Here is a 15,548-nt window from a genome sequence, read left to right as displayed (position 1 = left end):
TGGGAGGCCGTCTGACCCGATAGTTGATACTGTCATAGTTATATAAAATCATTTATTGATTTTAGATAATTGTGACAGGAATGCTATGTCACCTTTTTACTGAATCATTTGTTTAATGTCTTAATCAAATGTTGCACCCTGTACTTCTTCTTAAGACTGATATTTTTCTTAGTTGTTAATCAAACCTCCCCATTTTAGATAAATCAAATCCCTCGTTTTGCCATCTGAAACTAGTTTTTATAAACTGGACTTTTTGAAATAACTGTACAAGCTATCTCTGTGGGAACGATATATGGTATTTTACTATTATTACTTGTTACGAGACAACAGTAGTTCGAGGTGTATACTTGTGCCGAGTTCTATTTTTGTGTTGAAATCTAAGGTTGAATAAACCGACGAGCACCTAGCATCTTCACGAAGTGGAGGATGTCGTCGGTGGTTGGTGGTTCGTCATATTGTTCAATTCCAAGTTCCCGTCGAGTGGGAATGCACAGAACCCAAGAAACCTTAGCCCGTGATATCTTGAGCGAGCATATCATATCGTTAGGGGCGTCCATGTCCCCCATTATTCCGTGGCTTTCTGGTTCAAACTCGCACTTTTGCCAATATTGCTGGACGTACTTTATGGGTACGTCGGTGTCAGCAAGAGTGAGGGCGGGAAGAAGAATGTAGTTCTTGAAAAACTCGATCATAACTGCAAATCTTTCGTCAAACAGTGTGTTTCGGAGTTCGATAGAGTGGTTGTTTGGCTTCATGGATAGGAAGACGATAGCGCGGCTGTCGGCGCCGGTGGATTGGACTCTGCTGTCATTGTTGTTCGATTCGTGGGAGGCAGAGGAGGCCATTGTTGAGGAAGTTGCAGGTTTTGTTCGTCAAAATCTAGATGCAGGTTTATGGAAGCATAAAGAGAAGATGGATGAGGAAGAAAGGTATTTATAGGCGGGAATATGGTGGGGGGGTGGGGGTGGAAGGGAAACGGTTTCTTGATTATTAAAATAGAATAATCATGAAAAAAGTTTTGGCGGTTTTGGGTATATACGATTTGATTTGAAGAACATGAGTCGTCTTGATTGTATGTGCCATTAATGTTAGATGACACGTGTCAAGGCGGGGTTAGGGAGGGGGGAAAGTTGAAAGGGTGTATGGGGAACAGGCTGTATGTGTTGTNTTATTGATTTTAGATAATTATGACATGAATGCTATATCACATTTTTRCTGAATCATTTGTTTAATGTCTTAATCAACTGTTGCAACATGTGCTTCTTCTTAAGACTGATATTTTTCTTAGTTGTTAATCAAACCTCCCAATTTTAGATAAATCAAATCCCTCGATTCGTCATCTGAAACTAGTTTTTATAAGCTGGACTTTTGAAATAACTTTACAATATCTCTGTGGGAACGATATCTGGTACTTATACCATTATTATTTGTTACAAGACGACAGTAGTTCAAGGTGTATACTTGCGCCGAGTTCTATTTTTGTGTTGAAAGCTAAGGTTGAATGAACCGACAAGCAAAAGTAAATCTCATATATATATATATATATTCCATATATATATATATGGAAAAAATATTTTGCAAATCAAGTCATTTATACAAACCGTGAAAACCGTCGACTTCATTTTTTATCCTAGTAAATTTTTTTCATGAAATTGTTTATATGATGAAATTGTTTCATATAATTCATTTCAAATAATTATGGACCTTATCATCTTCATTCTATAAAATTTAGTAAACAAAATTTCATCATTATGAGAAATACATGAAACAATCTAACTTTTACATATAAACGAAAATATATGAAACATTTTCATCATAAAATGAATTATTTGAAGCAATTTCACCATATTAAACAATTTCATGAAGTTTTTTTTTAACTTAGACTAAACAATGAAATCGATGGTTTTCACGATTTGTACTAATAGGCAATAGCTTTGTTGGCATTTTATCCCTCCCCTCCCCTCCCCTCCCCTGCCCTGTATATAAATGTGTGTATATATATATATATGTGTGTGTGTATGTGTATATATATATATATATATGCGTGTGTGGGGGGGGGAGGAGGAAAGTTTAGTTAGGATGCGTTTGGTACATGGGACGAGACAGGACAAGACGAGACAAAACCCACTGTCCCATGTTTGGCGCAGCATGGGACAGAACAATAACTCACTGTCCCACGTTTGGCGCGACATGGGACGGGACAAAAACTGGGACAAGGTGGGACAACATGGGACAAAAGAGATTTTTTCTTATTCCATCAAATTAGGTGGAACAAGATGGGACAAGAATGGAACAGAAACTAAAATATTACTAATCTACCCTAGTTTGATATATGATCTTAATATGATATTTGTTTTAATGGTTATCACCGCTAGTTTCGGCCGCCGCCACCACTACCGACGGTCACCGACGACCATCTCCACCTCCACCTCCTCTTCCACTACAACATCTTTCACCGCCTCCACAACCACCGTCCATCAAGTTCATTGCCACCTCTACCATATTCGACCACCAACCACCACAGTCCATTGCCACCACCACTACCGTCGTTTGCCATCTTCAACTTCTCCTCTACTGCAACAACCTCCTCCACGACCTACACGACTCCCATCAGCCACCACCATTCATTGCCACATCACCTCCACCATAACCACCACCACCACTATCTTCACTACATCAACCACAACTACCTCCTCCACCGTTGTCAACCGCCACCACCACCACAATCTACCATCTTCATGTCTTCTATAACCACCATCGTCCACTGCCTCTACCTCCATAACCATTGTCGGCCACCGATCACCACCGCCCATTGCCATTACTACCGTCGGCCACCACCACCTCCACCATAACCAAAACCACTTCCATCACCACCATTACTACCATCAATTATATTAAATTTTTCATTCAAATTTGACACATATGAAAATCATGTACAAATATTTATTCTTTAATTATTTATTTTATTTGTGTTAATTATAACTATTATATAATATTTAAAATCATCAAATAACTTTTGGGAATAACTTGTCTAGTTCTGTCCCGTCCAGTACTAGTCGTACCAAACACCAGACATACTCATGTTATGTTCAGTCATGTCCCGTCCAGTCCAGTTTTGTCCTGTCATATCATGTCCTGTCCAATTATGTCTGCGTACCAAAAACTACCTTAAAGAACATGAAATAGATTAGGAACCCAGGAACTGCTCACAATGCAATCAATATTCATCATGAATCACACATGATAAATAATACTTCCACGTTCTTGATGACAAGTTGTTAATGGTTCCTGGGTTCCTAATCAAAATTTAGGTTATCCTGCCTATATATCTGTCAATATATGGGTCCAATTTGTGCGCTCGAATAATCCTATGGCACTATGAAGTTAACAAAAAGTAACGTTTTGCTCTACAAACAAATATATATACACAAACAAACAGTGCCATTACATTGACCATTATATTAAGATAAGGATAAGCTATAGATGAGAATCGTATGCCTTTCCTACTCAGCAATCATGTAATATAAAATCACATAGCATAACAAAACAAATATTTCCCCTTTGTGGTAGATGAAAGTCTGCATCCCAGATCTCACTGGATCCATTTGGTTTGATTTCTACCAAGGGGTGAAAAATGTTTGATCTCAAACCGGTAGAAACAAGATACATGGATCCTAATATGAATGATCAAAAGGTGAACTACCGACACCTAAAATGTCCTATAGGATACTTTATGACTTAAGTTTATAGGATCAAACAAAAAAACATCCCATCTAAAAGTTCTAAAATATGTTTATATACGACGTTTTTGGACGTCTTAACAAGTTTTTTAGAACGCCTTTAAAAAAAAGGAAGTGTCGATATTAGTTATATTATACGACACTATTTGAAAAAATGTCCTATAAAAAGATGGGTTTATAGAACATTTTCTCATGTGTCCTGTAAATTAGCTAACATGGTCAAAGACCTTCCAGCCTAGTGGTAAAGGCTTGGGCATGGCATAGTCATGAACCCGAGTTCGAGCCCTGGGAGGGGAGTGTTGACGACATTTAAGTAGGGCCATGTTTAGCCTCCAAATTTGCCGGGGATTAGTCGGGCTTTGGCCCGGACACCCTTACAAAAAAAATTTAGCTAACATGGCACTTTATTTTTAGAGCATTTAAAAAAATTTGTTGAAACGCACGAAAGCATCCTATAAACTTATTATAACACTTTATATAGTACATTTTATATTTGTTCCTATAAACATGAGTCCTATAAAATATCTTATAAGGACACTTAGACATTTTAGGCATCCTATAAACCAATTTTGTTGTAGTGAAGGCTTAAGACATGAACAACTGCTCCATCCGTTCATATGTTGCACCAACTGAACTCTGTCTCTTCATTACGTTCGAAGCGAATGCATTCAAAGGGTGTTTGAACCATCTTGAATGATGTTTGCATCAACTCCTTGAAAAATGTCAATTCATATACTTGTTATGTTTAACCCAAGAATGAACAAACTTAACTTACAAAACTGTTCCAACGTTGTTTAAGGACCGTGTAGGCCTCAACACAAGGAATTGGTAGTAATCCAACTCTTCCACCAACTTCTTTTTCGATAACAAGATCCAACCTCATCAATGTATTTACAGCTTTGTCGATTGGCATTTCAACCTACAAAATACACGCGATCAAAAAGCTTGCTCTCTCTGTTCCAAAGAAAAAAAGCACATCTCATGTTCCCAAACAAAAGAAGTATGCCTTCATTGTTACAATCAAACCGTAGGTATTGGGTTACAACAAGCAATTTGAATCCAACCCGATGTCTTCCTATACCATGTATTTAATATGATCATCATGTTCTTTAACTAATATATGTATAGACCAACCCATAATTAGCTCTATTCATAATTTCAAACCGTTATTTTGCTTTCATATTTGCCTGAACCTTCAACTTTCTTCTTTGAGTTTGTTAGCCTTGTTCGTATGTTCTCATTTTGATTTTACTTTGTTTAAACACAATCACTTAACTAGATTATAAACTGATGTATCAATCAACCCGATCAACCAAACCCACATGGTTTGGGTTGAGATCTTTCAAACTACGAACATTGGATTGAATTGTTCAATTCAGTTGGAAAATTTGATCAGAATTTCTTTCCTTCTTTGAAAATGTAAAGCTGACATTATATAGGTGTATCACTATAACAATTTTGGAGTTAAGGTAATCTGTTTGACATCATAGCCTTATTAGTAGTTTAAGTATTCTTAATAAATAATTTTAATTAATAAAAAATGTAACACAGTTTATATAAAGATTAATTAATAGAAAAAAATAATATGCGGTTGAGTAATAGAAAATTGCAATAGTGCAATATAAAAATATTCAAAACCGCAAATCGTATACCGGTATCAGATCCAGAAACATTTTTGGTTGGGGCACATTATAGGGTGTCAAAAAACTTTCGAAACCGAATAATTCATCTGAACAAAAACGGTTTCGGGTTAATTATTTTCGGCTTAAATGGTTCGGTTAACTGAATAAATATAACTTATTCGGTTTGTTTTTCACTTAACATTACTTAAAAGCAAGAAGTGTTTCACTGAAAAGCCAAGAACCAAGATGGAGAAGAACTTACATACCAATTTAAAAATCAATTTCAAAACCGATTTCAGGTTTGGCCCTTGCCGCCTTCTTGTTGGGGGCCCAACAAAACTTTTACTAAAAAAAGACTTTTTGATAGCTTTTTTGAAAATTTTGAAGCGTTTCGTTCAGGGTCTAGGACCCCTACTAAGTATGAACGAATCCGCCACTGATCGCGGAGGTTCTAAACCACACGGTTTTGTGTGGTTTATGTGGGTTGTGCGGTATTTTGAACACCCAAAGTGTATTTGTACAAACAACTACTCTGGCTATGTTACCTTTTTTTTGAACGCATTATATATAAATCTTTCACACTGGTCTTGAGCACTGTCTGCATAAGTGACCTGCGGATAGAACATTTTAAAACCCATTAATTCCTTCTAATATTGTTTTACCAATGCCTCAAGCAATGATATTAATTCAAGGAAACACCCACAAGTAAATGGGTGGGGTGGATTGAACTTCGTCCTGGAGATAACACAACTCTTAATCAGATTTACAAAAAGTGATAGAGAAAGTAACTAAAGCTCCTACTTCTCTAAGCTTTTATGTCTATTTTACTGGTGCCATGGTTCCTTTCTGGAAGAGGCTCAAAGACATCAAGTAAATTATTTGGCAAGGACATTTGGACAGCATCCCATAACGTCTATACTTCATTCACTAAAAGTCAAAATTATAATAAGCATAGTTGGTTGGTTAGAGCATCTCCATAATTTCTCTAAAACAAAGAACCAAAAGTCAAAATCTCTAAACAGAATTACATTCAACTCCAATAGATTCTCTATTTTAGAGATTCCAATATTAATCACATTATTAGATTATTCTATAGTTTATAATCCCAATGCACTCTTCAAAATATTATATAAAATAATAATAGTTTAATCTCATCAGTGAGAATGGAAAAAAAATCATCTCTCACCACACCCATCAAGTTTTAGGAAATTCTCTTTTCTCTAATAGAAAACAATATACAGAATATGTTTGAGCAAAATAGAGAACAAAGCTGATGGCAGAAACTTACCATCTGATACAGAATCATAATCTCTCATTTCAAGGGATTTGATTATGGCCGATCTTTTTTATTTTCTTGGTTTGTAAATCCTTTTAGTTAGGAAATGTAATTTAGGCCTTCTAGTCTGTATATAAACCTGTTCATCATCAATAAAATATACACAACATATTTTCTCTAAATCTATATGGTACCAGAGCTCGGATTTTACCCTGTTCTTTTCTTCAGTTTTATTGCTGAAACTATTTTGTCAAAGTTTTTAGTCCTATTGTCTGTTTTCCCTCGAAAGCAACCAAACCTATCCATGCTGACATCATCTGAATCCTCGAATGTTACCAGACCGACAGAAGCTGTTGTTGGAGCACATTCGAATGAACTCGGGAATATTCAAGCTGCTTATTGACAACGGAAGGAACTACATGATCTGGTCCAGGTAGTTCGCAGAAAACTCAAAGGAAAAGGCAAACTTCATCATCTTCTTGAACATGCATAAAAAGAGAAGATCCCAAATATGGAGAGTGGGATACTCAAGATTCACTGATTATGTCATGGTTGTGGGACTCGATGCATCCAGAGGTGAGTGGAACCTGCATGTTTTTAACATCTGCAAAGGAGATATGGGAAACGGTGAAGCAGATCTATTCTAAAGTGAAGGATGTTGCATTGGTTTTTGAAATAAAAACCAAAATTCATTCAGCCAAACAAGGTACCACATCTGTCACTGACTATTATGGCTCGAACTTATTGCTACCAGTATTCAGATGAAAAACAGTGAGGATGCTGCCTTGCTGTATAAGTTCATCGAAGGAGAGAGAATATATGAGTTCTTAGCATGATTGAACATGCAATTTGATCAAGTTCGAGTCCAAGTCCTTGGAAAGGAAGAATTGTCGTCCCTCAATGAAGTTTTGCCATAATTAGAGGAGAAGAAGGCATGATATCGGTCATGATAGAAGCGCCAACTGTTAAACAAGAAGAAACTGCCTTGTTAACTGAGACCTCCAAAACCGAAGGATCTGCCCTAGTATCTACAAACAGATATGGGAACGGCAAAGCCTCTCGCCAGTCAAGACAAAAACAATCGCGAGACAGCTCGAAGCAATTATTTGTTTTGCAACTATTGCAAGAAACCAGGTCATGTCAAGGAGTATAGAATTTAGTGTTTTAACCGTGTTTATTCCAATGACAAAACCGACATATATATATCGGAGGTGCACAACAAAGCTATCTAAATAAGGGAAAGATCAACATATAAAAGGGAACAAATAACATAAAAGAGGGAAGAAATAATTGATTGAGCGGTGATTGAACGGTTTCCTTTACTCCCCCTCAAGTTGAAGCATGTAGATCCCGAATGCCCAACTTGTCAAGTAAACTTCGAAGTTGTTGTGTTCCTAATGCTTTAGTGAAGATGCGACTTGTAGCTTTGTATCAACGTATAGGGGCGGTATCTCTTTAGACTCAACACGTTCACGGACAAAGAAACAATCCATTTCAACATGTTTGGTTCGCTCGTGGAAGACGGGATTGTTGGCGATGTTTCTAGCTGACTGATTGTCACAAAAGAGGGGCGTTGGTTCATTTTGATCTACCTGTAGTGTCTTCAGCAGCCAACGTACCCACAAGATTTCGCTAACCGTAGTTGCCATCGCTCGATATTCTGCTTTAGCTGAAGAGCGTGATACAACCGTTTGTTTCTTCGTCTTCCAAGAAATTGGCGCCCCTCCCAGTAGGAGCAAATATCCGGTTTGTGACCGTCTAGTGTAGGCACATCCAAGCCAGTCTGAGTCGCAATAGCCAACTAAATTCAGCCCCCCTTCTTTTGGTATGAGGATGCCTTGGCCTGGAGATGCCTTGAGGTAATGAAGGACCCTTACGGCAGCTTCCATGTGTCGTTGTCGGGGATCTGAAACGAATTGGCTAAGCATGTTGACTGCGTAAGCTGTATCCGGTCTAGTGGCTTGAAGGTACAACAACCTTCCTACCAAACGTCGATATTGTCCTCCTTCAATTCGTGGGCTATCATCGCATTGGTCCAGTTTTAAATTTTGTTCCATGGGAAAGGAACTTGGTCTGCACCCTTGGAACCCGCTGTCTTCTAGTATGTCCAGGGTGTACTTCCTTTGACTTAAAACAAGGCCATCAGAGATTCGAGCCACTTCGATACCTAGAAAATACTTCAGAAGTCCTAAGTCTTTGATGCTGAACTGTTTATTGAGATACCAAAATCACGCTCTCTCTCTGTTAATACACTACTAAGCTTGAAAGTAAGAGATTAAAGGCAGGCTAGGCATAATCTAGGTGAGTATGTTATGAGATTTACTAAGATACATATATGCTATATAAATGTATTTTATGCATTATGAAGAAATTGATATGATGATTTTTAATATTTGCTTTACACGAAATGATGATACATTTATATAGCCAAGATATATGTATGATGGCATGTTATGATGTGTTTTACACATAAGGGTGAAAGTTTTATGCATGTTATATATGATCATAAATATCCAACGCACGGGATATAGAATGAAGTGACATCTTACAAACGAACTTTATGGGGCAGCCTTTATGGACCCTTGGGTTAGCAAACCTCAAGTCAAGTATGATATACTCACATGTGACAAGTGAGATCTCAAAAGAATGTTTCATGACAAGTGTTTTCTTGAATCATTATTCAAGTATTATAAAAATTATTTACTCATGAAACCATAACTACTCACTAAGCTTAAAGCTTATGTATTCCATGTATGTCTCAAGAAAGAAGTAGTTACTATTTTAACAAAATTCTGATGTACTATAAGCCGTTGAGATAATATTTTACGCATTTTCCGCTTATGAAGTTTTCCACTTATGTTTTAACTTTGATGTAATATTAAGATATGAAAGAAATAAAGTTAAAATTTATTTTCTCTCATAAGACTTGTGTAAAGGACGTAATGGCACCCATTTTAGATTTGGGGTGTCATAACGTGCATCTTTCAGGTCCCAACTACGGGGAGGACGATTGAGTTTGCTGAGGAGAAGGATGTTTGTATTACTTGGATACTGCAAACCAGCCAGAAAACTTATGTCCCTTGTTTCAGAATCATCATCATCTAATGAAGTTCAGATGTAGCTTCATCACTTTAGATTAGGACATCCTTCTTTTCATACTCTTAGAAACATGTTTCCTCATTTGTTTAAGAAAATAAATACCTCTCTTTTTCGAAGTGAATCATGTCAGTATGCTAAACATCAAAGAGCGTCATTTCAGCTCGTCAATCATAAAACAATATTTCCTTTCACTATTGTTCATAATGATGTTTGGGGCCCATCTAAAATTGCAAGCCTTTGTCACATTTATTGATGATTGTACATGAGTTGCATGGTTATTCTTGATGAAAAACAAATCTGATGCGAGTACAATTGTCCCGCATTTTCTAAGCCTGATCCAAAACCAATTCAAAACCACAGTCAAAGTCATCAGATCAGACAATGGAAAAGAATACTTTAACCAAATCCTATCTCCTATCCTTCAAAGCAAAGGCATCATACACCAATCCACCTGTCCAGATGCTCACCCAAACAAAACGGTGTAGCAGAAAGAAAAAAATGCCACCTACTTGAGGGGATAAGGTAACAACCTTGATAGTGTATGTTGATGATATTATTGTCACTGGGAATGATCTTTGTGAGATTGGATGGCTCATTGGCAGCAGAATTTGAAATAAAATAGCTAGGAAAACTCAAGTCTTTTCTTGGTATCAAAGTAGCATACTCCAAAGAAGGCATAGTTCTTCCCAGCAGAAGTATATTCTGGATCTAATAAAGGAAACAGGATGCTTGGCTGTAAACCATCAGACACGCCAAAGGAACAAGGTAACAAGCTTGGTGAAAAGCCAGAAGATATGCCCGTGGGTGGACAGGGTGAGATATCAAAGGTTGGTAGGCAGATTAATCTACTTACTACACACTCACTCGGATATAGCTTATGCAGGGAGGAGCACTTAAAGGCTGTTTACAAAATATTAAGATACTTGAAAGGTACCCCGGAAAAGGGATTCTCTACAACAAAGGTGCGACACTTAGCCTTGAGGGTTACACTGACGCAAATTGGGCAGGCTCGGCATTGGACAGGCGGTCAACCTCATGTAGCAAAAAACAGCTGGTAGTAGCAAGGTCAAGTGTTGAAGCTGAACTTCGTGCTATGGCGTTAGGAATACGTGAACTTTTATAGGTAAACATTGTCCTTGGTTACTTGGGAATTGATTGGAAAAGAACCATGAAGTTGTACTGTGATACAAATCAGCCATTAACATAGCCCATAACCCAGTCCAACAAGACCGCATGTTTCAGCAGTTCTCCCACTTCCAGGATGAATTCTCCCCAAGACTAACGATTGTAGATGTCTCTTCACAATAATTGGAATGGAGCGATTCAGGTGAGATCCAATGTAGATCCAACTTTCGATTCACTCGTGGGATCCGGGCGGTCCGGGGGGACCACCATGGCTCCTCCCAAAACATGTGGAGATAGATATCATTTTATAAAGAAGAAACTTGAGAGTGGCTTGTTATGTATGCCATATGTTCCATCAAAAGAGCAACTGGCTGTGTTCTTACCAAAGGATTATCTGGTACTCACTTCAAGAAATATTGAACAAGCTCGGGATGAAAGACATTTTCACCCCAAGCTTGAGGGGGAGTGTTGGCAGAAACTTACCATCTGATACAGAATCATAATCTCTGATTTCACGGGATTTGATTATAGCAGATCTTTTTGATTCTCTATTGTCAGAAAGTTCCCTTTCTGGTCTGTAAACCGTAAAATTAGGGAATGTATTTTAGGCCTTCTAGTTTGTATATAAACCTGTTCATTATCAATAAAATAGATGCAACAAAATTTCTCTAAATTTATAAAAAGCTCAATTTTCTCTATTTTAGAGAATCTGTTAGAGATGCTCTTTGTGATCAGAGGGACAGAGAGAAGAAGTATTCTTATTTACTGAATGAATAATTACAAAGGAGAGGCGTGTATATATATAGACACAAATAAGAAACCCAAACCCAAATAAGCAAAGGCCCGTACGGCCCAACAGAAACCCTAAACAGACATAATATTTACAATATATTCTAACACTCTTCAAAACTAATTTCTAGGTTTGATAAGTACAAAGAAAAGTAACATTTTGCATGCAAATGGAAACTTTAATTAATCCAGACATGAAATGAAAAAGTGAAAAAAGATAATAATAATAATAACACGTGTAGAATAAGTATGTTTAGAAGAGTTTTAGGACAGCAACACAGTAGATGTCCCATATGTTGAAATGTTTCGGATGCTTTATTAAGAGTCCTAAAAAATCACTCGTTAGACGTCTTCATGGGAAATAGTCTCTCTACCCCCCGGGGTAGATATGGTATTTGTACATCATACCCTCTCCGGACCCAGCCTTCGGGTGGGATAATAACCGGTACATTTGGCTTGGTTTGGTTTATCAAGAGTCTTCAGAGGTACAACTGTTTGGGATGCTCAAATGGCAAGACACACTGGGGTTGTTTACCAAAATCTTACCAGGTTAGCACTTACCAGTTCTCACTTACTTTACCGAATGAGCATGACAAGGACCGAGAATCTTACCCGGTAAGAGGCACAACAAGGACCAAAAATCCTACGTGGTAAGTAAGGAAAAAGACTCTACCCTGTAAGCGCTTACCGGGCAAAAGATGCTTACCAACAATACATTTTGATATTACCCTATAAGGTAAGTGCCTACCCAGTAAGCGCTAGGTAAATGGCTCCTAAATATTAAGCCTTTTTTTCACCACTCTGTATTGTTGACCCAAAAGTATTATTGGAATTCCTTGTAAGGTTCTTCTAGTGCCAAAAATAAAATCTAAGCAACATTGCATCGTCATAGAATAGAATAATATTTGGTAGAAGTTGTACCTGGGTACTCCCAGCTTTGAGTAAAATGGCATAAGCCAAAATAGCTTCCTTGTACTGCACATAATATTCAAAAGGAAAGTATTAGACTATGAAGGAAAAATGTTTTTTGGCCCTTGTATGATTGAGTGAAATTTTTCCTGGCCTTTGTTCTATTAAGTTATTTTATTTGACTGGTGTATCTCATATTCAAATCATTTTCGCACTTTACCCATTGACCTAATGCAACAACCCCCTCCATCCCAGAAAAGGAGCTAACATTATTTTAACTACAAACACAACTTCTAAAAGCAATATATATACAAATTAGAACTTAATGATGATAGTCTATGAAATGTTAAAATGCAGAGGATAGCTCTTCTTGTGAAATGAAGTAATGTATGTGAATCCCTTACTTGCTGCTGTTCAGAAGCATCCAAAAGAAAGTGAACGGATCCAAAACCGCTGGCTAGAGTCTTCTCATAGAGCGTTCTATTAACCAAAAGCTAGAAAAAAACTTTAAAAAATGAGGTTGAGAAATTCAAGATACTACTTATAAAGCAAGCACTTCAGAAGAAGTTGTAAGCAGTTTCTCAACTTACTTGATACCTATCCCACGTCTGTTTGTATCCCAAAATTATACGAGACAAGTATATTACAAGAGCACTTGCTGCAATAACATCTAGAAGTATTGCTGATCTGCATTAATTGAATTATGCAATTATCCTCATTTGAAGAAATATGCAAAGAATTTGTGATGAACCACAATTTTATTAGTAAAGAAAACACACATATAGATTCAATTTGAGGTAAATTTCAGAGAACAGCAACCTATAAACATCAACATGAAAGAAAGAAAACGAAAATGGTAGAAGACAGATGACAGCTTAGAAGATTGCCTGAATCTGCAAAAATAGCAAGAGAAGCAGACTGCTGTCGATTGTTATAGAAGGTGTGATCGTGTTAGTAGATGCACCTACAACTCCTATGACAGGTAATGTGTCTCTGAAGTTCAACTTGAACAGAACAATCTAGCCTTCAGAGCAATACTTTGAATTTTGTCTGCCTTCTCTGACCTAGCTTGCAGCTAGGGACCATTCATCTATCTAGGAAAGTTCTTTAGGGTTATGTGACTGCAGTTGCTGCTTCTGGATCACGTCGCTGATGCTCTCATGGAGTTATAGGATAATCATATTTTCCTACGCTGCAACAATCGGCCTCATTTACCTTTGTCAATTGCAACTTGGTTCGTAATTTGGTGTTTTACCTTCAATTGTCTCTACTTTGTCCTAGATTAAGGACTTGCACATTACACATAATAGAAATATACTATTCACAGTATTCTCCTCTACAGAATCTTTTTATCTAGATTTCCAATGGTGCAATATTGTAGCCGGAGGCATCGGACCAGTAAATATGAACCCAAATGTTTGCCTATCTAATATGTTGTGATATATATATATATATATATATATATGCATATCCTCCACAAAATCCTTTATTCATTAGTAAGTTAACAGAAGATCTGAATTGCTCGGCAATTGCATACAATGTACATTGCAAGACTCGGACATCTCAGAAGATTCAAATAGCAGTGAATCTTGCAATTATTTTTTAGATGTTATTTCTTCAACTGCATATTTGACTAATACTAGCATTCATATATGCAAATCCTCCACAAAATCCTTTATTCATTAGTAAGATAGCAGAAGATCTGAATTGCAAGGCAATTGCCACTGGCCAGCGTTTTAAGAGCCCATTTTTGGGTTTTCACTCTCATTTTTCTCACCAAACCCTTTTCTCTCCAAAATTTCTTCCGCCCTCCTCATTGAATGCGATTTCCTTAATATTTATTCCATATTCCACCCATTCAAGATCATTTAAACCTCATCTCGGCTAAAGATCAAGTGTTCTTCCCCATCTCCAATCATTTCTTGATTTCCTAGGTTTTCATCAAAACCTAGTATTGTGGGTTCATTCTTTGCATTTATAAAACCATATACATGTTAAAATGATGTCTTTTACTTCCTATAAGTTTCCATTTCAAGTATTTTTGCATTTGGTTGATTTTGGTCCATTTAGGTCAAATTTGGGAATTTGGGGATTTTACATATTTTGATGAAACAAGTGTGGAGAATGGTTTTAAATACTTGGGGAATGTTTATTTCAAAGTATTGAGAAATTTGGAACTCAAAGTTATGATGTTCTTATGTTCGAGAATTTGTGATAAAATGGGATTTTGCCTACTTAATGAGATTATGTATACAAGTGATTCTATAATGGGTAAATCATGATATATCTAGATATATATATACATATATATATATATATATATATATATTCCTCCTTCCTCAGTCAGTATGGTTTTTATGAATGGCTCTAAATTCGACAGGCTATCCGAAAGTACAAATCCAAGCACAAGGCTTACATTGAAGAAATTCTGAACGAATTATTCAACAAGGTGTCGTAGATCGTCGAGGTTCCTCCTCTGCCACAGAAGCTCTCTAGAAGAAAGAACCTTTCTGACCCTGAAGATGGTCCATCCAACCAAAATGAGCATGAAACTAAATTCTGAGTAAATGAACTCTTCAAGGATAGAAAGAAGCCAGATATCTTAATATTGAATCTATCACTGCCTGAAAGAGGTCCTTATATACCCAACACAGTGCATGTGAAATTACGTTCCTTGACTATGATGGTCAATACAGGTTTCAACGAGTATCTGACTTTCATCTCTGTGATAACCAGGCTTTCAGACATATTGGGTTAAGGTACATTATGTGTTTATGTGTTGATAAGCATGAATTAATTGGAAGTATGTGATTATGCATGCTAAATAAAATGGATTATATGTGTATGTGGTGTAAATGATTTTTGTCCACATAATTGGAAGCAGCATACAAGCACCTTGGTAAGCAGCTTGTATGATGTTGCTGAATGATTTATGTCCACGTAATTGGAAGCAGCATACAAGCACCTTGGTAAGCAGCTTGTATGATG

General features: G+C 37.0%; 1 protein-coding gene across 2 annotated transcripts in view; it reads right to left on the bottom strand.

The window, feature by feature from the left end:
* Positions 1 to 4,172: 4,172 nt before the first annotated feature.
* Positions 4,173 to 15,548, bottom strand: part of LOC112502465 — a 61,723-nt gene continuing 50,347 nt past the window's right edge. Inside the window, exons 10-14 of one of the 2 annotated variants that reach the window (XM_025106374.1) lie at positions 13,151 to 13,247; positions 12,965 to 13,054; positions 12,573 to 12,626; positions 5,908 to 5,973; positions 4,173 to 4,659 (exon numbers count right to left, since the gene is read on the bottom strand). In XM_025106374.1, the coding sequence (XP_024962142.1) occupies positions 4,507 to 4,659; positions 5,908 to 5,973; positions 12,573 to 12,626; positions 12,965 to 13,054; positions 13,151 to 13,247 (460 nt within the window). In that variant the 3' untranslated portion in view covers positions 4,173 to 4,506. Of the gene's footprint in view, positions 4,660 to 5,907; positions 5,974 to 6,250; positions 7,243 to 12,572; positions 12,627 to 12,964; positions 13,055 to 13,150; positions 13,248 to 15,548 lie in introns of those variants that run through there. The other variant, XM_025106375.1, reaches the window with a different exon arrangement.

Source organism: Cynara cardunculus, unplaced genomic scaffold (genome assembly GCF_001531365.2).
Source record: "Cynara cardunculus var. scolymus isolate 2C unplaced genomic scaffold, CcrdV1 Un_Scaffold_1471, whole genome shotgun sequence".
NCBI classification, from domain to species: Eukaryota; Viridiplantae; Streptophyta; class Magnoliopsida; order Asterales; family Asteraceae; genus Cynara; species Cynara cardunculus.
Note: the sequence above shows the minus strand (reverse complement) of the source record. Positions and strands in the feature narration are given on the sequence as shown.